Source organism: Sapajus apella, unplaced genomic scaffold (genome assembly GCF_009761245.1).
Source record: "Sapajus apella isolate SASKATOON/1434 unplaced genomic scaffold, GSC_monkey_1.0 scaffold169, whole genome shotgun sequence".
Lineage (NCBI taxonomy): Eukaryota > Metazoa > Chordata > Mammalia > Primates > Cebidae > Sapajus > Sapajus apella.
The window spans coordinates 1,337,024-1,363,920 of NW_022437109.1; the positions used below are offsets into that span (position 1 = coordinate 1,337,024).

Below are 26,897 nucleotides of genomic sequence, written 5' to 3' on the forward strand. Positions count from 1 at the left end.
CCAAAAAAAAAATTAAAATAAAAAAATCACATCATCATAAGGTCTAGTGTAGAAATAGTCATTATTTTTCTTGTCAGTTTACTCTTCCAGCTATAGATTAGAACCCATGTCACGTATCCTCCTTATGGAAGGAGGGAGAGACTATTATACTAAAAACAGATAAGTAAGAGTAAGTCATAGTTCTTTTTTCTTGCAACTTAAAGCTTAAAACCAAGGCTGGGCATCATGGCTCACGCCTGCAATCCCAGCACTTTGGGAGGCTGAGGCAAGAGGATTGCTTGAGCCAGGAGTTTGAAACCAGCCTCGGCAACATGGACCCTGCCTCTAAAAAATAAACAAAAAATTTAAAAAGCTTAAAACCGGCCGGGCACGGTGGCCCAAGCCTGTAATCCCAGCACTTTGGGAGGCCGAGGCGGGTGGATCACGAGGTCAAGAGATCGAGACCATCCTGGTCAACATGGTGAAACCCCGTCTCTACTAAAAATACAAAAAACATTAGCTGGGCATGGTGGCACGTGCCTGTAATCCCAGCTACTCAGGAGGCTGAGGCAGGAGAATTGCCTGAACCCAGGAGACGGAGATTGTGGTGAGCCGAGATCGCGCCATTGCACTCCAGCCTGGGTAACAAGAGCGAAACTCCGTCTCAAAAAAAAAAAAAAAAAAAGCTTAAAACCAAATAATTAGGCCTCTTCTATATTTTTCTGTGACAGTAGAATTATATTAGTTCGTTAAAGGTGCCATGCTAAAATACCACAGACTTGGTCGATTAAATGACAGAAATTAATTTTCTCACAGTTGTGGAGATTACAAGTCCAAGATCAAGGTTGATGGGTTTGGTTTCTTCTGAGACTTCTCCCCTTGCCCTGCAGACTTCTTGCTGTGTTGTCTATGCAAATGCCTTCCCTGTGTCTCCATGTGCCCAAATTTCCTCCTCTCAAAAGAACGCCAGTCAGGCCAGGGCGGTGGCACGTGCCTGTAGTCCCAGCTACTCTGGAGGCTGAGGTGGGAGGAACGCTTGGGCCTAGGAGTTCTGGGCTGTAGTGCGCTGTGCCAATCGGGCGTCTGAACTAAGTTCGGCAACAATATGGTGACCTCCTGGGAGCAGGGGACCACCAGGTTGCCTAAGGAGGGGTGAACCAGCCCAGGTCGGAAACGCAGCAGCTCAAAACTCCCGTGCTGATCAGTAGTGGGATCGCGCCTGTGAATAGCCACTGCACTCCAGCCTGGGCAACATAGCGAGACGCACTCAAAAAAAAAAAAAAAGAAAAAAACACTAGTCAGATTGGTTTAGGGTTCACTGTAAAATCCTCTTTTTTATTTTTATTTATTTATTGTAGACGGAGTCTTACTCTGTTGCCAGACTGGAGTGCAGTGGCATGATTTCGGCTCACTGCAACCTCCGCCTGCCTGCAATCTCCGCCCCCCGGGTTCAAGGGATTCCCCTGCCTCAGCCCCACGAGTAGCTGGGACTACCGGTGCCCACCACACCTGGCTAATTTTTTTTTTTTTTTTTTTGAGGCGGAGTTTCGCTCTTCCTACCCAGGCTGGAGTGCAATGGCGTGATCTCGGCTCACCGCAACCTCCGCCTCCTGGGTTCAGGCAATTCTCCTGCCTCAGCCTCCTGAGTAGCTGGGATTACAGGCACACGCCACCATGCCCAGCCAGTTTTTTGTATTTTTAGTAGAGACGGGGTTTCACCATGTTGACCAGGATGGTCTCGATCTCTTGACCTTGTGATCCACCCGCCTCGGCCTCCCAAACTGCTGGGATTACAAGCATGAGCCACCGCGCCTGGCCTGTAACACACTTATTTTAACTTAATCACCTCTTCTAAAAGCCCTATCTCCAAAGAGAGCTGTATTCTGAGGTACTGGGGTTATAACTTCAACATATGAAATTTCAGGGGACACAATTCAGCTCATAAAAATGATTTAGAAAGGTTTTCGAAAAAATAGGTTATGAAGATAATCGCATAAAGGCAGATAATCCCGAAGGGCAGCTCACTTCAAGTCAGCCAACATTTATTGAGCACCTCTTTTTTGTTGTTACTGTTTTATGAGACAGAGTCTCGCTCTGTCGCCCGAGCCAGAGTGCAGCGGTGTCATCTCGGCTCACTGCTCCCCCGCCTAGGTTCAAGCAATTCTCATGCCTCAGCCTCCTGAGGAGCCGGGATTACAGGCTCCCAAACACCAACCCCAGCTAATTTTTGTGTTTTTAGTAGAGTCGAGGTTTCTCAGCCTCCCAAACCTGCTGGGATTACAGGTGTGAGGCACCCGCCCTTGAGTACTTCCTTTATGCAAGGCACTGAGAAAAGTAACAAAAATATAAAAGTAAGTAAGAGGTGCTTATCTTCCTACAAGAAGCATAGGGATTTGACAGAGGAGAAAAGATATGTATACAACAACCGTACTGCTAGACATAGTATGGAAGCGCTAGGAGAAAGGTACCAAAAAAGTGCCATAGGAACATGGAAGAGGAAGAACCTCTGTGCCAGTTACTCTTTGCTTTCTCTGTTTGCCCTTACCTATTCGGTTATCCAAGAGACTTATAGTAGGAATGGCAAATAGAAAAATAAAATACTGAATCAAAGGGTTTGAGGTTACCAAGGTGTTAAGTGGTAGACTGTTCTCTCTTTTTTTGTTTTTTGGGATTTTCTTTTTTTACTTATTTTTTTTTAATTTGCCTAAGATATAAAAGTAGCCTTATTACTTTTTAATTTTTAAATGTGAAATACATTTACACAAAGAAATTCAGATGGAGAGCTACATGAGAACACTTTTTTTTTTTTTTTTTTTTTGAGAAAGAGAGAGTCTCTCTGTTGCCAGGGCTGGAGTGTAGTGGAGCTATCAGGGCTCACTGAAGCCTCACCTTCCCCAGGAGCAGGTGATTCCTCTGCCTCAGTTTCCCAAGTAGCTGGAACTACAGGTGCAGGCCACCATGCCCAGCTAATTCTTGGTAATTTTTATAGAGATGGGGTTTCACCATGTTGCCCAGGCTGCTCTCAAACTCCGAGACTCAAGCGATCCACCCGCCTGGGCCTCCCAAAGTGCTGGGATTACAGGTGAGAGCCACCGCTCCTGGCCCTCCGTAAGAACACTTAATGGGATGAGAGAAGGGTTCCAGATCTTGCTTGAGGTGTGAAATAACATGATATATGCTTTTGTCAAAAACTCATTGACTTAACATCTATGTGTTTCACTCTATATAAATTATACCTCAGTTTTTTTTAAAGGTGTAAAGAAGAAAATAAAAACCACCTGTGGTCTTGCTTCCCAAATGTAACTTGCTTCCCAAATTGTAATATATATCATTATAGACTGTTTTCAGTGCATATATATATGTGTGTGTATATATATATATATATATATATACACACACACACAGATGCATATTTTTTTTTTCTTTGAGACAGAGTCTTGCTCTGTCACCCAGGCTGGAGTGCAGTGGTGCCTGCAGCTCACTGAAACTGTCACCTCCAGGTTTAAGAGATTCTCGTGCCTCAGTCACCCAAGTAGCTGGGATTACTGGCACCTGCCACCATGCCCTGCTAATTTTTATATTTTTAGTAGAGACAGGATTTTGCCATGTTGGCCAGGCTGGTCTTGAAGTCATGGTCTCAAGTGATCTACCCGCCTCGGCCTCCCAAAGTGCTAGGATTACAAGTGTGAGCCATTGTGCCTGGCCACAGATGCATAATTACCAAAAAATGGATTATAATCAGACATGTTATTTTGTAGCCTTCCTTTTCCATGTATTATAATGTGGACATCTTTTATGCTAATAAATATAAACATACTCCATTCTTTTTTTTTTTTTTTTTTTTTTTTTTTTTTTTTTTTTTTTTTTTTTTTGAGACGGAGTCTCGCTCTTGTTACCCAGGCTGGAGTGCAATGGCGCAATCTCGGCTCACCGCAACCTCCGTCTCCTGGGTTCAGGCAATTCTCCTGCCTCAGCCTCCTAATACTCCATTCTTTTTAATGGGTTTCATAGGATTCCATTGAATACATGTATATTATTATTAACTTTAAGGTTAGTGTGCAACCTCCCTGAGGGCAGGACCATGTTTTCCTGGCTTTCTAAGCCCCACTTTATCTGACTAACATTATTTCTCACTGCTCAGTTTACTTGCCACCCAGTCCCATTTGTCTGTTTTACATATTTCTGCCATGCTTCCTTCTTATATTTTGTTTTAATGTAAATTCTGTCTTTCAAAGCCCATCACAAATCCAGCACTGAACTTTACATTCTCTGAATACCCTTGCTTTTATTACACCGCTCAGTGTGCTTAGTTACCATCTTTTATTTTCTTTTTTTTTTTTTTGAGACGGAGTTTCGCTCTTGTTACCCAGGCTGGAGGGCAATGGCGCGATCTCGGCTTACCGCAACCTCCGCCTCCTGGGTTCAGGCAATTCTCCTGCCTCAGCCTCCTGAGTAGCTGGGATTACAGGCACGCGCCACCATGCCCAGCTGATTTTTTGTATTTTTAGTAGAGACGGGGTTTCACCATGTTGACCAGGATGGTCTCGATCTCTTGACCTCGTAATCCACCCGCCTCGGCCTCCCAAAGTGCTGGGATTACAGGCTTGAGCCACCGCGCCCGGCCCCATCTTTTATTTTCTAATTTTTTTTATAGGCAGTGGATAAAAGCATAGGCTTTGGAATCAGACACATCTATATTCAAATCCCAGGTCTACCACTTACCAGCTTATTATGTTTTAAAAAATTTTTTTAAGATGGAGTTTCACTCTTGTTGCCCAGGCTTGAGTGCAGCGGTGTGATCGCGACCACTTGCAACCTCTGCCTCCCAGGTTCAAGTGACTCTCCTGCCTCAGCCTCCTGAGTAGCTGGGATTATAGGCACCCACCATCATGCCTGACTAATTTTTATATTTTCAGTAGAGACGGGGTGTTGCCCAGTCAGGTCTCAAACTCCTGATCTCAGGTGATCCACCTGCCTCGGCCTTTTAAAGTGCTGGGATTACAGGCATGAGCCACTGCGCCCAGCCTAGTTATATAAAAATTTTACCTCAGAGTATGGCACATATAAATTCTCAATAAATAATAACCACTATTATTATTATATTTTTGTTGTTTAAACTGTTAGTCTTGGCTCTTAATTAAATGGTCATTTTCTTATGGCCAAAGAGACCTTAGTTGAATGCTGGGCTTAAATAGCCACTTACATCCTTTAAAGTAAATATCTGTAGGGTAGCCTTAAGTTTTCAAAGCAGTAGTTTCTCCTCTTTTAGACTTGAAAACGATCAGTTGAACCAGCTCTTACAAACTGAGCAACCAATGGCCTAACCTAGTATTCTTAGTAATCTTTGACTTTTGTGTTTCAGTGGCCTCATACATAGGATGAAAAACAAGTAAATAGGATTGTTCACTGCTTTCTTACTTGGATAATGTACCATCCTTTAAAATAACTCAGTTTACTTGGGGATATAATCTGGAAGATAGAAACCCCACTCGATATCTAAATTAGTTCTGTCTGGCTTCTAGGAATTTTAGGTGAATTACTGAGGGGTAGAGGAAGTGTAACAGGTTATTTTGGTTTTATATACCTCTCTCTAGATACTGGTGACAGTTCCAGAGTTGGAAAGACGTAAAAGAATTCTTGCAGTCCTAGATTTGCACTCTTTGCCACTGATAGCTCCTTTCCATTCCCACTTTTGCTTCTTTGTCTTATTGCCTCCAATCTAAACTGCTGCAGAAGTGTCCTATTGAAACTCCCTACTTCTGGATTTTGTTTCCTCTCTGCTAAACAAAGAATTCCTGTGGAGTCAAGGTTCACACAAACTTATTTTTCCTGTTTGTTTTAGGAAAAAATGTTCTTGGTAAAGAATTTAAGCAATAGAGGGAAGTATAATTAACAATGTAAAAAAAAAAAAGAAATCTTACTTCCCAGAAATACTGTAAATATTGTTTTTTTTTGTTTTTTTTTGTTGTTGTTTTTTTTTTTTTTTTTTTTTTTTTTTGAGACGGAGTTTCGCTCTTGTTACCCAGGCTGGAGTGCAATGGCGCGATCTCGGCTCACCGCAACCTCCGCCTCCTGGGTTCAGGCAATTCTCCTGCCTCAACCCCCTGAGTAGCTGGGATTACAGGCATGCACCACCATGCCCAGCTAATGTTTTGTATTTTTAGTAGAGACGGGGTTTCACCATGTTGACCAGGATGGTCTCGATCTCTTGACCTCGTGATCCACCCGCCTTGGCCTCCCAAAGTGCTGGGATTACAGGCTTGAGCCACCGCGCCCGGCCTGTAAATATTGTTAAGCATCATTTTTTAATTTAAAACATTTCTTTGACTGGGCACGGTGGCTCATGCCTGTAATCCCAGCACTTTGGAAGACCAAGGCAGGAGGATCACAGGAGGTGGAGGTTGCAGTGAACCAAGATCAAGCCATTGCACTTTGGCCTGGGTAACAGTGAAAGTCCATCTCAAAAAAAAAAAAAAATTGTATGAAATACAGAAGACTAAGTGTGGACTTTGGCTCCGGATTCAAATAAAACGCTGTAAAAAAATTTACTAGCTGGGTGCAGCGGCTCACGCCTATAATCCTAGCACTTTGGGAGGCTGAGGTGGGTGGATCATGAGGTCAGGAGTTAAAGACCAGCCTGGCCAAGATGATGAAACCTTGTCTCTACTAAAAATACAAAAATTAACTGGGCATGGTGGCGAGCACCTGTAATCCCGGCCTACTCAGGAAGCTGAGGCAGAGAATCGCTTGAACCTGGGAGGTGGAGGTTGCAGTGAGCCAAGATCATGCCACTGCATTCCAGCCTGGGTAACAAAGCAAGACTCCATCTCAAAAAAAAAAAAAAAGAAATTTACTGAATATGAAGGCTTACTGAATATTTGATAATATTAAGGAGCTCTTATTGGGTTGTTTTATGTATGATATTGGTATTATAGTTCTTTTTTAAAAAATCTTAATCTCTTGGGGAGATTAGGATTTGGGGGAGAATCCTTAGGATTTTGGTGAGAATATGCAGTATTCTATGGATGAAATTATATAGCAGCTGGGATTTGCACAGAAATAATCTGGGTTTGGGGTGGGGGGTGGTAAAGATGAAAGATTATATTGATACCTCTTGAAACTAGGTGATGGCTACATAGGGCTACATAATCTCTACTTTGTGTATGTTTGAAACTGTTGGCTGCAGCTCAGCCGCTTTGGGCGGCCAAGGCAGGAACATCACCTGATCTCAGGAGTTGGAGACTAGCTTGGGCAACATCGAGAAACCCTGTCTCTGCAAAAAATACAAAAATTAGCTAGGCATGGTGGCATGTGCCAGTAGTCCCAGCTACTCAGGATCCTGAGGCCAGAGGATTGCTTGAGCCTAGGAGGTTGGGGCTACAGTGAGCCGTGTTCATGCCGCTGCACTTCAGCCTGGTTGAGTGACAAAAAGAGACCCTCTCAAAAAAAAAAAAAGAAAGAAAGAAAGAAAGAAAGAGAGAGAAGGGGGGGAGGAAATGGGGAGGGAGGAAGGAAGAAGAGACATGGGGAATGAGGGAAAATGTGAAATCAAAAATGTTATAAAATAAAATTGGGATTGTGCTTTCTTATCACATTATTCTGTTTTAGAAAGTGTCTTGCTGAGTCCCTGTAGTGAAAGATGATGAAATCAGTACTCTCACAGTTTGTTCTATCTCTACTCCTGAATACTTTTTTTTTGGAGACAGAATCTCACTCTGTCACCCAGTCTGGAATGCAGTGGCACGATCTTGGCTCACTGTAACCTCCACCTCCCAGATTCAAGCGATTCTCCTGCCTCAGCCTCCCAAGTAGCTGGGACTACAGGCATGCCCCACCACACCCAGTTAAGTTTTTGTATTTTTAGTAGAGACACGGTGTCAACATGTTGCCCAGGCTGGTAATATTTTATTGAGGTTTATAACATATACATCATACTGTTGTTGCATAATACACACAAACCTTTGCTATGAAGGAATTCCCCAGAATTGGATTGGGAGAAAAGGAGATGGGAAAATTGATTTATGGGTAAAAGATACATGTATTTTATGTATACAGAAAAGGTTGGTTGTACATACACCCATATTATCAAAGGGTGATTTTTATTCTTTATGAATTTTTTTGTTTTGTTTTCAAGTTTTCTATAATGTGTATATGCTAGTAATCAAGGAGAGAAAAGCTATTTGAAAACAAAACAAAACAAAATCTACATTTGCCTAGTTTTGCTCTTCTAAGGTTTGAACATGACATAATTGCTTCTGTTTCTAAGTCAATTTTAAATCACTGGAAGCCAGGCCAGGTGGCTCACATCCGTAATCCTAGCTACTTGGGAGGCTGACATGGGAGGATCACTCGAGGCCAGGTGTTCAAGACCAGCCTGGGCAACATAGCCAGACCCTACCACTACAAAAAATGTTAAAAATCAGCCAGATGTGTTGCACACCTGTAGTCCTAACTGCAAGGGAGGACAACGCAAGCCCAGGAGCTTGAGACTGCAGTGAGCCATGATGGTGCCAATGCACTCCAGCCTGTATGATAGAGTGAAACCCCATTTCTGTCTTTTTTGTGTTTGAGACAGGGTCTCACTCTGTTGCCCAGGCTGGAGTGCAGTGGAATGATCATGGCTTATTGCCCCCTTGACCTCCTGAGCTTGAGAGATCCTTCCACCTCAACCTCCCTAGTAAGTAGGACTACTGCCATACGCCACCAATCCTGGCTAATTTTTTGTAGAGATGGGATCTCAGTAACTTGCCTAGGCTGGTTACAAACCTCAGCTTGTCAAAGTGCTGAGATTATACGTATGAGCCACCATACCAGGCCAAGACCTCGTCTTTTAAAAAAAAAAAAAAAAACACTGGGCGAGGTGGCTCACGCCTGTAATCCTAGCACTTTGGTAGGCTGAGGCAGGCAGATCACTTGAGATCAGGAGTTCAAAACTACCCTAACCAACACGTTGACACCTCGTCTCTACCAAAAATACAAAAAAAAAAGCTGGGCGTGGTGACATGTGCGCGTAATCTCAGCTACTGGGGATGCTGAGGAAGGAGAAACGCTTGAACCTGGGAGGTGGAGGTTGCAGTGAGCCAAGATCGTGCCACTGCATTCCAGCCTCAGTGACAGAGAGACTCCATTTCAAAAAAAAAAAAAAATGTCTCCCACTCTGTAGGTTGCCTGTTCACTCTAATGATAGTTTATTTTGCTGTGCAGAAGCTCTTTTAACAAACAAGTGAAAACTTCTGTATTCAAAAGAGTACTGCCTCTTTTGAGGTTGTCCCTTGTGATGGCTAAATGCTACAATTGGTCGAAGTATGCTTAGATACATTTGGACTACCCTTTATAGATATATTGCTTTGGGAATCCTTATATAAGAAAAAATATCTTTGGGGGATGGATTTTAATTTCTAAAATTTCCATAAGTCACTCAGAATCAAACTAGAGATAAGCGGATGAATAAACTGATAAATATTTTATTGTTTTAAAAAAAAATCAACGTGGGGCCGGGTGCGGTGGCTCAAGCCTGTAATCCCAGCACTTTGGGAGGCCGAGGCGGGTGGATCACGAGGTCAAGAGATCGAGACCATCCTGGTCAACATGGTGAAACCCCATCTCTACTAATAATACAAAAAATTAGCTGGGCATGGTGGCGCGTGCCTGTAGTCCCGGCTACTCGGGAAGCTGAGGCAGGAGAATTGCCTGAACCCGGGAGGCGGAGGTTGCAGTGAGCCGAGATCGCGCCATTGCACTCCAGCCTGGGTAACAAGAGCGAAACTCCGTCTCAAAAAAATAAATAAATAAATAAATAAATAAATAAATAAATCAACGTGAGTTGTGGGGAGGTAGACTTAGAGCCTGGATGTGTTTTCACTATTTTTTTTTTTGGACACGGAGTTTCGCTCTGTCACCCAGGCTGGAGTGCAGTGGTGTAATCTCAGCTCATTGCAACCTCTGCCTCCTGGGTTCAAGCAATTCCCCTGCCTCAGCCTCCCGAGCAGCTGGGACCACAGGCGCATGCTGCCACATCCAGCCAATTTTTTTTTTTTTGTATTTTAGTAGAGACGGGGCTTCACTGTGTTGCCCAGGCTGGTCCTGAACTCCCGAGTTAGGCAATCTGCCTGCCTCAGCCTCCTAAAGTGCTAGGATTACTGGTGTGAGCCACCGCGCCCAACCTATTTTCAAATTTTTGCTCCACCTTCTCAACATTCTCTTTTCTTGGGACAATGTGTAGCAATTAAATTCCTTTCTCTGGCTGGGTGAGGTGGCTCATGCCTATAATCCCAACACTTTGGGAGACTGAGGCAGGCAAATCACCTGAGGTCAGGAGTTGAAGACCAGCCAGGCTAACATGGTGAAACTCCGTCTCTACTAAAAATACAAAAAGTAGCCAGGCGTGGTGACACACTCCTGTAATCCCAGCTACTTGGGAGGCTGAGGCAGGACAATCACTGGAACCCAGGAGGCAGAGGTTTCAGTGAGTTGAGATCATACCCCTGCACTCCAGCCTGGGTGACAGAGGGAGACTATGTCTCAAAAAAAGGAAACAAAGTAAAAATCTTTAGAGTAAAACAACTAAAGATATTTTTACTGACCAGAATAAGATTTAAAGCTTATCTAGGAATTCAAAGATGACCAGTTGCTTTCCTTTATTTTGCATTTCCCTTTCACTGACAAAGCATTAGCATGTTGTTTTTATTTGCTAAACTTTTGATAATGGTTTTAAGAAAAAGAAAAAAAAAAAAGGCCCTGAGAAAACTAATAAACTGATCATTATAACTAGCTTTGCATCTTTCTGCCCACCTTTTTGTTTGTTTGTTTGTTTTTGTTTTTGTTTTTGAGACAGAGGCTCTTGTTGCCCAGGCTAGAGTGCAATGGCCAATCTCAGTGCTGGGATTACAGGCATGAGCCACTGCACCCAGCCCTACCCACCTTTTAAAATAAACCTGAAAGGATATAATCTTTATGTCATTCATTAAGAAATTTTGTCCATTGTCCTAGAGTTATAATCCATTCCTCAAAATCAGGCTGAAATCATCTGTTAAACCAGAACAACATCAGGTCACAGTTCTTCATTCTTCAATATGATTAAACAGAATGGGCTTTTAATGCTTGATCTATTTTATAAAATGCCTTGGCCAGGCACAGTGGCTCACACTTGTAATCTCAGCACTTTGGAAGGCCCAGGCAGGTGGATCACCTGACGTCAGGAGTTTGAGACCAACCCGACATGATAAGACCACATCTCTACTAAAAATACAAAAATTAGCTGGATGTGGTGACAGGCGCCTGTAATCCCAGCTACTAGGGAGGCTGAGGCAGGAGAATCGCTTGAACCTGGGAGGCAAAGGTTGCAGTAAGCCAAGATCACACCACTGCACTCCAGCCTGGGCGATAGATTGAGACTCTGTCTCAAATAAATAAATATGTAGATGCATACATGTACATACATACACGTATAAAATGTCTTTATGAGCTGTGTGGATGTAGAAATAGGAATTGAGTTTAGATGAACCATGTTAATTTGTAAATCAGGGATTTAGATCAAATCCTGAATACCACTCTTTTAATAGAGCGATTCAGGGACAAACAGCACACTAACTTTTCTTAGAGTAATTTTTTAGGAGGAAAAAAATAATAAAATTAGTTTCACTTGTAGAATTTTTGATAACCCCTGAACATCATTATACTTCCACTGGGCTTTGGAATTGGGCAGATAGAAAAGGGTTCATGAGACACGATAACATTCCTTCTTTCATGGAAGGTGAAGCAATTTTAGTGTTAAATCTTCAGACTTGGGGCAGTGGAGGGGTTTTTTTTCCTGAAATTTTTCCTTAAAAAGTGATTTTTTTTAAACTGTAGATAATTTGGAAAGGTTAGAAAACCATGTTTGAAAGTAGACAGTATTTTATATAATTGTGATAATCCTGAATATTCAATTATATATCGCTATTTTTCATTCAATATCGTAAGTATTTTCTAACGTAATTTTCAAAACTCGTTATAAGCTTTCTTCAGCGCTGCCTGGAAGGAAAAAAAAACTCCTTATGAGCGTAATTTTTAATGATGCTTTAAGTTGTTTTGTTTTCTTTCCTTTTTTTGCCAAGCAAGCAACTTTTAAAATCTTTGATCTTCAGAGTTGTTTTAAGGTATGTTTTCAATGAAGTTTGAATAACGAAGGGCACTTTGAATACTTGACTAAGTAGAAATTCTGCACAAAGTGTTGACTGTCTGAATTTACTGAATTCTCATTGTGCAATTTTAAAATTTTAAATATGTGTAATATTTGACCCAGAATTTTCTTCTAGGTATTCAACAGAAATACACACACACAAATGAATATTTCTTTACTTTTTTTTTTTTTTTTTTTTTTTTGGAGACAGAGCCTTACTCTGCCACCCAGGCTGGAGTGCGGTGGCACGAACTCAGCTCACTGCAGCCTCTGCCTCCCAGTTTCATGGGATTCTCCCGCCTCAGCATCCCGAGTAGCTGGTATTACAGGCATGCACCACCATTTCTGGCTTTTTGTGTGTGTGTGTGTGTGTGTGTGTGTGTGTGTATTTTTAGTAGACATGGGGTTTCACCGTGTTGGCCAGGCACGTCTCAAACTCCTGACCTCAGGTAATCCACCCACCTCGGCCTCCCAAAGTGCTGTGATTACAGGCTTAAGCCACCATATCCAGCCAGCATTTTTTAGTAATAGCTAAATACTGTAAGCAACCTAAATGTACATCAGTAGTGGCTTGGAGAGATAAATTACAGTGCATCTAAAATGCAATACTATACAGTCATTACAAGGCATGAAGAAGTATAGCTACTGATATGGAATGATATCCAAAATAATGAGTAAATGAAAAAAGTTACCACTCAGTGTAATGTCATTTCCATAAATAATATTAATAAATATAAACATATGACAGAATATGTATATAAAAATCTAGCCAGGCACGGTGGCTCACACCTGTAATCCCAGCACTTTGGGAGGCCGAGGTAGGCAGATCACCTGAGGTCGGGAGTTCCAAGACCAGCCTGACCAACATGGAGAAACCCTGTCTCTACTAAAAATACAAAAAGTAGCCGGGCGTGGTAATGCATGCCTGTAATCCCAGCTACTCGGGAGGCTGAGGCAGGAGAATCACTTGAACTCAGGAGGCGGAGGTTGCGGTGAGCCGAGATCGCACCATTGCACTTCAGTCTGGAAAACAAGAGTGAAACTCTGTCTCAAAAAAAAAAAAAAAAAAAAAAAATCTATAAAAAAACACACAATAAACTTAATAAAGAGCATCTAGAGAGGGTAGATTTCCTTCCAGAACACTTTCACCTTCTAAAGTATACATTTCTATATTGGTTTTTTTTCCTCTCTTTTTTTTTTTTTTTTTTGAAATGGAGTTTCACTCTTGTCACCCAGGCTGGAGTGCAGTGGCATGATCTCTGCTCACAGCAACCTCTGCCTCTAGGGTTCAAGCAATTTTCCTGCCTCAGCATCCTGAGTAGCTGGGATTCAGGTGTCTGCCACCATGCCCAGCCAATTTTTGTATTTTTAGTAGAAACAGGGTTTCACCATGTTGGCCAGGCTGGTCTTGAACTCCTGACCTCAGGTTATCCATCCACCTCAGCCTCCCAAAGTGTTGGGATTACAGGCATGAGCAACATCGCCCAACCTACATTTTTGTGTGTGTGTGTGTGTGTTTTAGATGGAAGTTTTGCTCTTTTTGCTTAAATTGGAGTGCAGTGGCACAATCTTGGCTCACTGCAACCACTGCCTCCCAGGTTCAAGCTATTCTCCTACCCAGCCTCCTGGGTAGCTGGGATAACAGGCACGTGCCAGCACGCCCAGCTAATTTTTTGTATTTTTAGTAGAGATGGGGTTTCATCATGTTGGCCAGGCTGGTCTCGAACTCCTGTCCTCATGTGATCCACCTGCCTCGGCCTCCCAAAGTGCAGGGATTACAGGCGTGAGCCACTGCGCCTGGCCTACAGTTGTATAAAGTCAGGACAAAACAAAGTCCACTATCCAAAGATCTTATTCTGTAAACCTTCTAAGATTCTCTAGTCATGAGATAGTGGGCAGTTCCATCGGTTTCAGTTGGTCCTAAAATTTTCTTTAGATAGCCTTTGGTAATGAGATTTAATGATCAAATGGTGAACTTCAGTATGTACGTGCTAGTCTTCCTACTCAGATATGCCAAAGTATTAGCCCTCTAATATAGAATCTTTCTTATGAATGGCTGGAGAATTCACTAAGTTAGATAGATACACTAAGAGGAAAATAACCTTTAAATACAAATAATTGTATTTTCCCTTAACCCCAGGCTATTCTGCATCTAAATTTGTTTCAATCTGTTCTAAGATATTACTATAGATGACAATACTGTAGTCTTTATTGATCTTTTGTACCCGCAGTACAGGGGGACATTTACTCTCCTCTTTTCTCTTTTCTCAGTTGTTATCTTTTTCTAAATCCAGTCTCTTTCTTATAGTTATACAAGTGTTTTTTTTGTCTTGTTTTGTTTTTGTTTTTTTAAGACGGAGTTTCGCTCTTGTTACCCAGTCTGGAGTGCAATGGCGCGATCTCGGCTCACCGCAACCTCCGCCTCCTGGGTTCAGGCAATTCTCCTGCCTCAGCCTCCTGAGTAGCTGGGATTACAGGCACGCGCCACCATGCCCAGCTAATTTTTTGTATTTTTAGTAGAGACAGGGTTTCACCATGTTGACCAGGATGGTCTCGATCTCTTGACCTCGTGATCCACCCGCCTCGGCCTCCCAAAGTGCTGGGATTACAGGCGTGAGCCACCGCGCCCGGCCACAAGTGTTTGTTTTATAATTATTTTCTTAAAACTCTACATGTATGTTTTTATACTTTTATTATTGCATATTCTTAATAAAAAAAGTTAAAAACTTGGAAAGTTTTACATGTTTTGAGATGTACAGTAGCAAAGGGTGACATTCAAAAATGTAGTTTCTTTATCCTGATCTTCAACATTTCTTTGTACTCCTCATTTATAGTTTTGTCGACAATCTGATGTCACTGTCACTGAAACAGAAGTTACATGGTCAGGAGGAAACAAGACCATAAGGAAAACTTTATTCCAGTTGCTTTAATATTGACTAAAATGTTTGCACACCTGTTAAGATTTATTACCAAAATAACCTATAAATTACGCCTACATAAATATGTGTTCTGAAGTAAGTTATAGTTTAACCTTAATTAGATAGATAAACTATAAAAAAAAAAAGTGTACTAGTTTTTTTTAAAAAAATAGCCTACCCCTTCCTTAAAGAGAAGTCATAAATATGACTTGGGGCCGGGCGCAGTAGCTCACACCTGTAATCTTAGCACTTCAGGAGGCCAAGGTGGGCATATCACTTGAGCCCAGGAGCTCAAGACAAGCCTGGGCAACATGGCAAAACCCTGTCTCTACTAAAAATACAAAAATTAGCTGGGTGTGGTGGCACACGCCTGTAGTCCCAACTACTTGGGAGGCTGAGGTGGGAGGATCGCTTGAACCGGGAGGTGAAGGTTGCAGTGAGCTGATGTCGTGCCACTGCACTCCAGCCTGGGCAACAGAGCGATACTGTGTCTCCAGTCAAAACAACAACAACACAAATATGCATTGGTGTAGCCGTGAGGCAGGCAGGGGAGGGAGCTCATCCCAACCTTGAGTCAGAGATCAGGCCCTCAGGAAATTTGGAGATGTCTAAATTTATGGCTCAAGCTGAGCTTTTGCCAGGTTAACACTTACTTTTAAGCATAAGTTTATGCTTTCAAAATTTTTTTTAGTCATAAGGGATATTCTCTCCTTAAGGAATTTATAGTCTAGTCAGGAGAAACAGTTGATTGCAATATGATATAGATGTTATCAGAGAAGTATGTAGAGGCACACCCAGGTGCAGAACCTCATCCGGTGGGTGGAGTGGAGACGTAAAGGATGTTAGAGAGGGTTATGTGCAAATGTGACACCTGTGCTTAATCCTTAACTACGTGAAGGAGTTGTGCAAGGAAGAATATTGGTTCCTCTAGATAGAGCAGTATGTGCAAAGGCCAACAGGGGAAAGAGGCCAAAGAAGAGACTAGTGAATAGCCACTTTGTTTTGTTTTTTTGTTTTTAGAGACAAGGTCTCACTATGTTGCCCAAGGCTGGCCAACTCCTGGCCTCAAGTGATCCTCCTGCCATAGCCTCCTGAGTAGCTGGGATCACCGTGCCCCACCAGCCACTTAGTTTGAGTGTGTCTTAAGCCATTTGGACTCCATCCTGAAGGCTGAGAGGAATGTTTGAAAGATTTTTAAGCATGAGGGAAGGGAATTATATCATTACACTTGATGTTAAAGATTGTCCTGGCTAGAGCAGGAAAAATAGAATTAGAGGTCCCCTAGCCCTGGCAGTATGGTAGTCAGATATTAAGTCTTGAATAAGCTTAATTTGTAATGTTTTATTGAGCCTTGGAAAGTAGAAATAATCTTCAAGGGGGCCCCCAAACAAACACCAAAATTAAAATCCAAGAGGTGAGCAAGAAAACATGAAAACCAGATTGCCCTGGGGTAAATTACCTAATTAGTCTTGTGATTCAGGAATTGGTTGGTCAGGAATAAGCTTGATAGTTGAGGTAAAGTGGGGAAACTAGCCTCAAATGTGCTCCCAGTTGTGTGGCACTCCCATAATCCCTCCGTACTTGGCTCTTGGCAGAAACAAATGCAGACCTTTCCCTCTGGAGGAGGATGTCTTCAATTTAGGCCTCCAGAATCTCATAAATTCACAAAACATTAAATGTGAACGTCTTAATCAATGATCATCAAACATACAAACAAGGAAGAATCAGAAGTGACAAATAATGTCCTCAGATATTGTCAAGATATCAAGGACCTCATATATTATCACATATTAAAATAATCAGACTAAAAATATGACATTTTTAAAGAAATAATCACAAAATGAACAGCAAAAAATCACAAATCACCAGGCAAATGTGAAAAATAACTAAATAAAACTTTTACTAATGAAAAATAGTTGAAATCAAAATCTCAGGGTTAGTTTGAATTAGTAAATTGGAAGCCAGATTTTTTTAAAACTCTCCAGAGGCTGGGCACAGTGGCTTACACCTGTAATCCCAGCACTTTGGGAGGCCTAGGCAGGTGGATCACCTGAGGTCAGGAGTCCAAGACCAGCCTGGCCAACATGGTGAAACTCCATCTGTACAAAAATACAAAAATTAGCCAGGCTTGGTAACGTGTGCCTGTAATCCCAGCTACTCGGAAGGCTGAGGCAAAAGAATGTTTTGAACCCAGGAGGCAGAGGTTGCAGTGAGCCAAGATCATGCCATTGCACTCCAGCCTGGGCAACAGAACGAGACTCCGTCTCAAAAAAAAAAAAAACCCTCCAGAAAGCAATATAGAGAAAAAACAAACGGAAAATATAAAAGAGAGGTTAAAAGACAGGGGGTTAAAATAAGAAAGACTGAAGTCCCAGAAGGAAAGAATAAAGAAAATAGAGGGGAGCCAAAGTGCTTAGAGACCTAAGAGCTGCGAATTATGGAGGCTAAGAAATGAAACCACAGGTACAGGAAGCAGAACATATATCGAACAGATAAATAAATTCATGCAGTCATGTAATAGTCAGATTGCAAAATACCAAGAGAGAAGATCTTAAAGGACCAAAGAAAAGATACACCACCTACAAAGAAACTACAATCAATAAGAAAGATAAATTTCTCACTGCTGTATCAGAAGCCGGAGGAGGAGGGCATACTATCTTCAATGTGATAAGAGAAAATGATCAACCTGGAATTTTATGTCCAGAGAAACTGTCTTTCAAGGAAGATGGTGAAATACAAAGACATGTCAGATAAGCAAAATAGAAACTACTTCCAACAGACTTTCACTTAAGGAAATTCTATTTTAGGAAGAAGGAAAATAGTACCAGAAAGGAAGTCTGAGATACAAGAAGGAATGGTGAGCAAAGAAATTCGTAAGCACCTGTGTAAATCTAAACAAGTTCTACCTGTATAAAATAATAATGATGATAATGTTATCTAATTTGTGAGGCTAAAAAAAGAAAATATTGGACAACTGAGAGAGTGGTTAAAATTTAGGTTTTATGTTAATTTTAAATTAATGTGTCATGCATATTAAAATTTTAAGGATAACTTCTAAAAGAAAAGTACCTAACTTCCAAGCAAATAAAGAGGAAAATCAAATTTAAATTTTTTTAAATAAAAGTTATTTTAGCTAGGTGCAGTGGTTCATGCCTGTAGTCTGAGCTCCTCGGGAGGCTGAGGCAGGGCAATGTTTGAGCCCCAGGGTTCCAGTCTACAGTGAGCTACAGTGGTCCCACTGCAACTCAGCCTGGGTAACAGGGCAAGACGCTGCCCTGTCTCTAAAAAAAAATAAATAGTACCCCAAAATATGCACAACTGTGATCTATCAGTAAAACACCACCAAAAAAAAAAACCACTTAAAATTTTTTTTATTTAAAAGGTTTTCTGACCTCTGTTATGCTGCGTAACCTCTGTAAGCCTTAGTTTTCTGATTTTTTTTTTTTTTTTTTTTTTTGAGACAGAGTTTCGCTCTTGTTACCCAGGCTGGAGTGCAATGGCACGATCTTGGCTCACCGCAACCTCCGCCTACTGGGTTCAGGCAATTCTCCTGCCTTAGCCTCCTGAGTAGCTGGGATTACAGGCACGTGCCACCATGCCCAGCTAATTTTTTTTTGTATTTTTAGTAGAGACGGGGTTTCACCATGTTGACCAGGATGGTCTCGATCTCTTGACCTCGTGATCCACCCGCCTCGGCCTCCCAAAGTGCTGGGATTACAGGCTTGAGCCACCGCGCCCAGCCAGTTTTCTGATCTTTAATGTGTGGATAGTGTAGAACCTCCTTTATAGGGTTGTTGTGAAGATGTAATCAGACAGTGCATGTAAAAAGCTTAGCACAAATCTAGTACATAAGTATTAGCACACATCGAGTATATAGTAAGTATTCAATAGACATTAGTAATTAGGCATTACTGCTATTAGACAATACCAGTGGCTCTCTTATATAAGTCTTTATATATTCCCTATACAAAGGGAAGGGGAGCTAACATTTTAAGTGCCTGCTATATGCCAGGTACCATACTAAATGCTTTCTTATATACTGCATCTCATGTAACCCTCACAACAATTTTGTGAAAATACATATTAGTGTCTGCATTTTATAGATGAGGACATTGTATTTCAGAAAGGTTAAATAACATACCCAAGTCACTTAACTAGAGTGGGTTTCTACTATACCTCCCATTGAAAGAATTCAAAGTAACACATATCTAAGAGGATTAAAAGCTCAAATGGTTTTTACTTTTGTCTGTCTTATTTTACCCCACTCTGAAATTTAATGTCATGGAAACAGATTTCAAAAAAGCCAAAATTTTCCTCAAAAATTAAGATTTTTGCATGTCAAGCCAGGCACAGTTGCTCATGTCTGTAATCACAACAGTTTGGGAGGGCAAGGTGGAGGAATAGCTTGAGACCAGGAGTTCCAGACCAGCATGGGCAACATGGCGAGACCTTTTCTCTACAAAAAAAATGTTTTCGTAAAACAGCCAGGCATGGTGGTGCACACCTGTAGTCCCAGCCACCCAGGAAGCTGAGGTGGAAGGATTGCTTGAGCTCAGGAGTGAGCCATGATCCTGCCACTGCATTTCAACCTAGATAAAAGAGTGAGACTCTGTCTCAAAAAAATAAAAATAAAAAATTGCACTTCAATTATTGACTAACAGCAAACCATAGGAATTCACTAATGATCTTGAGGTCAAACAAAACATTTGGGGATGTTTAAGAGGATTCAAGAAGCATCCTCTTCTCTTACTCTATACTTTGCTTTGAGTTCATGTGGTATAAGACAAAACGAATCACAACAAAGTGACTTGTTTTGTTTTGTTTTTCAATTTGTTTCTTCTTTTATTTTTTTTCTTTTTTAATATGAATAATGGAAGCACTGTGGTTTGTCCGAAGTGGCCTGTTCTTAGGGTGCCTGCTGGAAGTCAGTATCCCTCTCAGAACGTTCTTTCTCTTCTCTTTTCTCCTTTCCTAGGGTTACACATCTTTCTGGAATGACTGCATATCGTCTGGCCTGCGAGGAGGCATCCTGATAGAGCTGGCCATGCGGGGTCGAATCTATCTGGAACCCCCGACCATGCGTAAGAAGCGGCTACTAGACAGGAAGGTACTGAATCTTCTGTGAACATCCACGGCTTATGGAAAGGCAAATACCAACAGTACATTTGGGAAGAACAGAAAGATTTGAGCAGTGAGATAAAATAAATATCACTGACTCAGCAGTCCCATTGTCTAAACAGGTTAATTATCCTATAGCAAGAAGGAGACATCAAAGTATCCATAGTCCAAAGAGTTATAGGAAGCTCATGGTTTTGCCTGCCTTCTTTAAGAAGAAAAATCACACTTAGGATACTGTTGATTAAAATCCCCTAAATCTATGGTTATATGGCTATAACATTATGAAATAGAGTATGATGTGGGGAAGGGACTCATATGGGTCAGGTCCAATAACTATTCTGTTTCCTTCAATTTACTGCGAGTCCTTTCCAACCATACTCCTGTATCCATTTTCTTACTGAATTTTTCCACTCGCAACTTCATTATCATCCTAAGCACTCTACCAAAACTACTTCTTAGGTGTCACCAGCTTCTTTTCGGTCTTCAATTTGTTTTTCTCTTTTTTTTTTTTTTTTTTTTGAGATGGGGTTTCACTCTTGTTGCCCAGGCTGGAGTGCAGTGGTGCAATCTCGGCTCACTGCAACCCTCTGCCTTCTGGGTTCAAGTGATTCTCCTGCCTCAGCCTCGAGAGTAGCTGGGATTACAGGCATGCACCACCACAGCTGGCTAATTTTGTGTTTTTAGTAGAGATGGGTTTCTCCATGTTGGTCAGGCTATTTTTCTCTTTTAACCTATATGTGGCATTTGACATTTATTTATTTATTTATTTACTTATCTTTTTGAGACAGAGGTCTCACTCTGTCACCCAGACTGGAGTACAGTGGCGCAATCTTGGCTCACTGCAACCTCCGACTCCCTGGTTCAAGCAATTCTCCTGTCGCAGCCTTCCAAGTAGCCAGGATTACAAGCATGCACCACCACGCCCAGCCGATTTTTGTATTTTTAGTAGAGACAGGGTTTCACCATGTTGGCCAGGATCGTCTCCATCTGCAGACCTTGTGATCTGCCCACCTCAGCCTCCCAAAGTGCTGGGATTACAGGCATGAGCCACCGCACCTGGCCTCACACTTTTTAGCGCTTTGAAAATGTCTCCATTCTTGGCCTTTGTTGTTATCTTATACTGTTGCTTCTCTGAACTATACACTGTTTCCTTACTTCTGGGTTCCTTAACATGCAAGTCTCAGTTTGTATCCCTTGAGTGATTTTCCATCCCTCAGAGATATCATTTACCTTTATAGCTTCATCTGTCACCTTCACGAGATTCATTTTCAAATTTCTAGGCAGGTCTTGTTTTTCCACCTCCAGAAACATATTTAACTACTGGTTAGAAATTTCAACTTGGGTATCTCATATCATTTAAAACTAAACTTAGCAAAAAAAAAGAAAGAAAGAAAGAAAGAAAACCAAATTATCAACCTAACTGACTTCCTTTTCTGACTTTCCTACCTTTATTTATGTACTTTTTATTTTTTTAATGGTGACGAGGTTTGCCATGTTGCCCAGGCTGGTCTCCACCTCCTGAGCTCAGGTGATCCACCTGCCTCAGCCTCCCGAAGTGCTGGGATTATGGGCATGAGTCCCTAAGCTCGGCTGTTTCCTACCTTTACTAATGGTTTCAACAGCTGATTTCCGGACTCAAAATGAGTTGTTATTAAACTTTTCTCCATTATCATTCATATCCAGTTTGTCACTAGGGCTCACTTCAAATGTTATTTTTGTCTTCGTATCACTCCATACTATATTTTAAACTTCTTGAGGACAGGGACAGTATATTATACTTCCTTTCATTTCTTGCAACACTTAACCAGTAACATATATGATATATTGAAAGACTTTAAGTTAAATGAAGTGAAGGAATCAGGGTCACTTCTTTTTTTCTCACAGGTACTGCTAAAGTCAGACAGCCCAACAGGTGATGTTCTACTGGATGAAACTCTCAAACACATCAAAGCAACTGAACCCACAGAAACTGTCCAGACATGGATAGAGTTACTCACTGGTAAGATGACTTAAAATAATATGTGAATTTCACACTTTGTTATCTTTATCCTACCCCGAAATTTGGTAAAAGAAGTACCAAAATTCATCATGCTGGATGAGATAGATATGGTTCACTATTTAATTCTAATGAGGGACAGAAAAAGCATGGTCAATTGAAACCTAAAGTTTTCCAGAGCTTCACCTTATCTTATGTCATCCCACCCCAAAAACTCTTTAACGGTATTCTTCACAAGAAACTTTTTTTTTTGAGACAGAGTCTCACTCTGTCGCCCAGGCTGGAACACAGTGACACAATCTCAGCTCACTGCAATTTCTGCCTCCTGGGTTCAACCAGTTCTCCCTGCCTCCTCCTAAGTAGCTGGGATAACGGATACCCACCACCACACCGGCTAATTTTTGTATTTTTACAAAATACAAAAATTTGGGGGTTTAACTATGTTGGCCAGGCTGGTGTTGAATTCCTTACCTCAAGTGATTCACATGCCTTGGCCTCTCAAAGTGCTAGTATTACAGGTGTGAGCCACCGAACCTGCCCTTCCAGTGTATTTTTTTATTTCTGTTATTATAAGTTTTAGCTCCAGAATTTCCTTTTGGTCCCTTTCTCTATCTCTTTATTGATATTCTCATTTTGTTTATACATCATTTTCCTGTCTTTGTCCATATTTTTATCTTTGAGCATCTTTAATACAGTTCTAGCTGAGTGCGGTGGCTCTCTCCTATAATCCCAGCACTTTATAAGGCCAAGGCAGGTGGATCACCTGAGGTCATGAGTTTGAGACCAGCCTGGCCAGCATGGTGAAACCCCATCTCTACAAAATACAAAATTTAGCTGGGTGCGTGGTGGGCACCTGTAATCCCAGCTACTTGGGAGACTGAGGCAGGAGAATCACTTGAACCTGGGAGGTGGAGGTTGCAGTGAGCCGAGACTGTGCCACTGCACTCCAGCCTGGGCAACAAGAGTGAAACTCAGTCTCAAAAAAAAAAAAAAAAGACAGTTGTAGCCGATGTGGTGGCTCACACCTGTAATCCCAGTACTTTGGGAGGTCCAGGTGGGAAGATCACTTGAGTCCACGAATTTGAGACTAGCCTGGTCAACAGTGAGACCTCGTCTCTATAAAACATAAACAGGCTGGGCGCAGTGGCTCATGCCTATAATCCCAGCACTTTGGGAGGCGGAGGCGGGCAGATCATCTGAGGTCGGGAGTTCAAGACCAGCCTGACCAACATGGAGAAACCCCGTCTCTGCTAAAAATACAAAATTAGCCAGGCATGGTGGCCATGCCTATAATCCCAGCTACTCTGGAGACTGAGGCAGGAGAATTGATTGAACCCAGGAGGTGGAGGTTGCAGTGAGCAGAGATTGCGCCATTGCACTCCAGCCTGGGCAACAAGAGCGAAACTCCATCTCAAAAAAATAAATAAATCAATAAACAAAATTAGCTGGATATGGTGTACCTGCCTGTAGTCCCAGCTACTCAGGAGGCTGAGATGGGAAGATCTCTTGAGCTGGGAAGATTGAGGCTGCAGTGACCCAAGATCACACCACTGTACTCCAGCCTGGTGATAGAGCAAGACTCCTTCTCAAAAAAAAAAAAAAAAAAAAAAAGAAGTTGCTTGCAAGTCTTTCTCCAGTAAATCCAACATATAGTCTGTTGATATATTTTATTCCTTTGAACGGGCCATACTTTCCTATTTCTTTGTATGTCTTATGATTTTTTGTTGTTGAAAACTGGACATTTGAATCTTTTTCCATCCTTTTAGTTTCAACCTGTTTATATCTTCGACTCTGAAGTGTGTTTTCTGTAGACAGCATACAGTTGGATCTTTTCCTGTTGGTTTTTTTTTTTTTTTTTTTTATTCAGCCTGATAGTCTGTATCTTTTGCTTGGAGTATTTAATTCATTCACATTTAATGTTATTACTGATATGGTTGAATTCAATCTGCCATTTTTCCCTTTATATGTATCTCCGTTTTTTGTTTTTGTTCTTCTGTTTCTTTTTTGCTGCCATTTTTTGATTAAGTGAATATTTTCTAATAAAGTAGATTTATGTAGTGGATATTTGTAATGTAATGTTTTAGTCCCTTTAATGATTTTAAAGTTATTTTTGTGCTGTTTTCTTAGTGGTTGCTCTAGGGCTTATAATATACATCCTAACTTATGAAAATCTACTTTCATCGATTTTATACCACATTTAATTTGTATAAAATTTATACCACGTTTAATTCCAAGGAAACTTTACTTCTATATAACTCTATTCCTTCTCCCTCTTTTTTTGTAAATATTGCTATATGTTTCTTTTTTTGTTTTTTTGCTTTTGGGTTTTTTGTTTTGTTTTTTGTTTTTGAGATAAGGTTTCACTATGTTACCTAGGCTGGTCTCAAACTGCTGGGCTCAAGCAATCTGCCCACCTCAGCCTCCCAAAGTGCTGGGATTACAGGCATGGGCCACCGTGCCAATACTGTTACCTGTATTACATCCATATGTGTTACAAATTCAACAATTCATTGTTATAATTATTAAAGAAGAGAAGAAAACACAAATATATTATTACAGAGTTTATTATATTTTTTCTTTTTTTATTTTATTTTTTTTATTACTTTATTAAACAACCGTGTTACAGAGTTTATTATATTAACCGTCTTATTTACCATTTCTGGTTTTCTTCATTTCTTCCTATGGATTCAAGTTGCCATCTGGTGTCATTTTCTGTACTCCAGTACAACTTTTTTCCCACCCTTTCTTTGTGCTATTATTACATTTCTATGTTATAACCTTGTGCAAAAGTTTAAAATTTTTTTTAAAAGTTATAACTCAGTAATAACAATTGTATAAATATTGTTTTGTGCAATTGCTTTATAAATTATTTAAGAGATGAAGTATTTATACCATGTTTTCCATTACTTAATTACTTTTACTATTTGTTCATGTGGATTCAAATTACTGTCTGGTATGTCTTGCTTTCAGCCTTAACAGCTTCCCTTTAGATTTTAGTATTAATATTTCTTATAAGGCAGGTCTGCTAGGAGTGAACTCTTTCAGGTTTTTTTTTTTTTTTTTTGTGACAGAGTCTCACACTGTTGCCCGGGCTGGAGTGCAATAGTGCGATCTCGGCTCACTGCAGCATCTGCCTCCCAGATTCAAGTGATTCTCCTGCCTCAGCCTCTTGAGTAGCTGTGATTACAGGTGTCCACCACCACACCCGGCTACATTTTTGTATTTTTAGTAGAGATGGGGTTTCACTATTTTGGCCAGGCTGGTCTTGAACTCCTGACCTCATGATCCACCCACCTCGGCCTCCCAAAGTGCTGGTATTACAGGCATTAGTCTTTCATATATATTTGATCTAGGAATGTATTTATTTTTTAGAAATTTTTCTTTGCCTTTTTTTTTGAGACAGAGTCTCACTCTGTCACCCAGTCTGGAGTGCAGTGGCGTGATCTCAGCTCACTGAAACCTCCACCTCCTGGGTTCAAGCGATTCTCCTGCCTCAGCCTCCTGAGTAGCTGGGACTACAGGCACATGCCACCACATTTGCTTTGCTTTCATTTTTGAAAGATACTTTGCCAGTTATAAGATTCTTGGCTAATAGTTTCTACCCTCACCTTGAGTAAGTCTACTCATTCTTCTGGCCTGTATTTTTTCTAATGGGAAGTCAGCTGTTAAGCTTATCAAAATTCCAGTGTGATGTGATAAGTCATTATTCTCTTCCGCTTTCATGATTTTCCATTTATCTCCAGTTTTCAACATTTTTACTCTGATGTTATATGGGTCTCTTTGTGTTCATCCTACCTGGAGTTCGTTGAGCTTCTCAAATGTGTGGTTGAGTGTTTTTCATCATATTTGGCAAGATTTTAGCCATTACTTCCTTGAGTATTTTTTCTGCCTCTTTCCTTCTGGTGCTTCCATTTTATGTATGTTTGTCAAGTTGATGATATTTCACATTTCTCTGTTTATTTTTCTTCATTCTCTTTTCTCCTTGTCCTTCATATTACATAATCTCTTTGATCTCCAAGTTTGCTGATTCTTTCTTTTGCCAGCTCAGATCTGTTGTTGAGATCCTTGAATGAATTTCTCATTCTGTTTGTTGTATTTTTTTTTTTTTTTTGAGTCTCACTCTGTCACCCAGGCTGGGGTGTAATGCTGCAATCCTGGCTCACTGCACCCTCCGCCTCCTGGGTTCAAGTGATTCTCCTGCCTCAGCCTCCTGAGTAGCTGGAACTACAGGTGCACAACACCACACCAGGCTAATTTTGTATTTTTAGTAGAGATGGGGTTTCACCATATTGGCCAGGCTGGTCTCAAATTTTTGACCTCAAGTAATCCGCCTGCGTCGGCCTCCCAAAGTGCTGGGATTACAGATGTGAACCACCAAGCCCAATCTGTTTGTTGTACTTTTAAACTCTAGGATTTTTATGGTTTTTCGGGGGGTTAAGGGGGATTTTGAGATGGAGTCTTGCTTTGTCACCTAGGCTGGAGTGCAGTGGTGCAATCTTGGCTTATTGCAGCCTCTGCCTCCCAGATTCAAGCAATCTCTGCCTCAGCCTCCCGAGCATCTGGGATTACAGGCGCCCACCACACTTGGCTAATTTTTGTATTTTAAATAGAGACGGGTTTCACCATGCTGGCCAGGCTGGTCTCGAACTCCTGGCCTCAAGTGATCCGCCCACTTAGCCTCCCAAAGTGCTGGAATTATAGGCATAAGCCACCGCACCTGGCCTAA

General features: G+C 41.3%; 1 protein-coding gene and 1 long non-coding RNA gene across 2 annotated transcripts in view; both read left to right on the forward strand.

Annotated features, from left to right (window-relative positions):
* GOLPH3L (golgi phosphoprotein 3 like) overlaps positions 1 to 26,897 on the forward strand; it is a 47,514-nt gene that overhangs the window by 15,138 nt on the left and 5,479 nt on the right. Inside the window, exons 3-4 of the mRNA XM_032267557.1 lie at positions 20,033 to 20,164; positions 22,060 to 22,174. Of these exons, the coding sequence (XP_032123448.1) occupies positions 20,033 to 20,164; positions 22,060 to 22,174 (247 nt within the window). The remainder of the gene's footprint in view (positions 1 to 20,032; positions 20,165 to 22,059; positions 22,175 to 26,897) is intronic.
* Positions 13,868 to 15,217, forward strand: LOC116542549. Its single transcript, XR_004265258.1, has 2 exons — positions 13,868 to 14,457; positions 14,778 to 15,217. It is a non-coding gene; the product is annotated as an uncharacterized LOC116542549 (long non-coding RNA).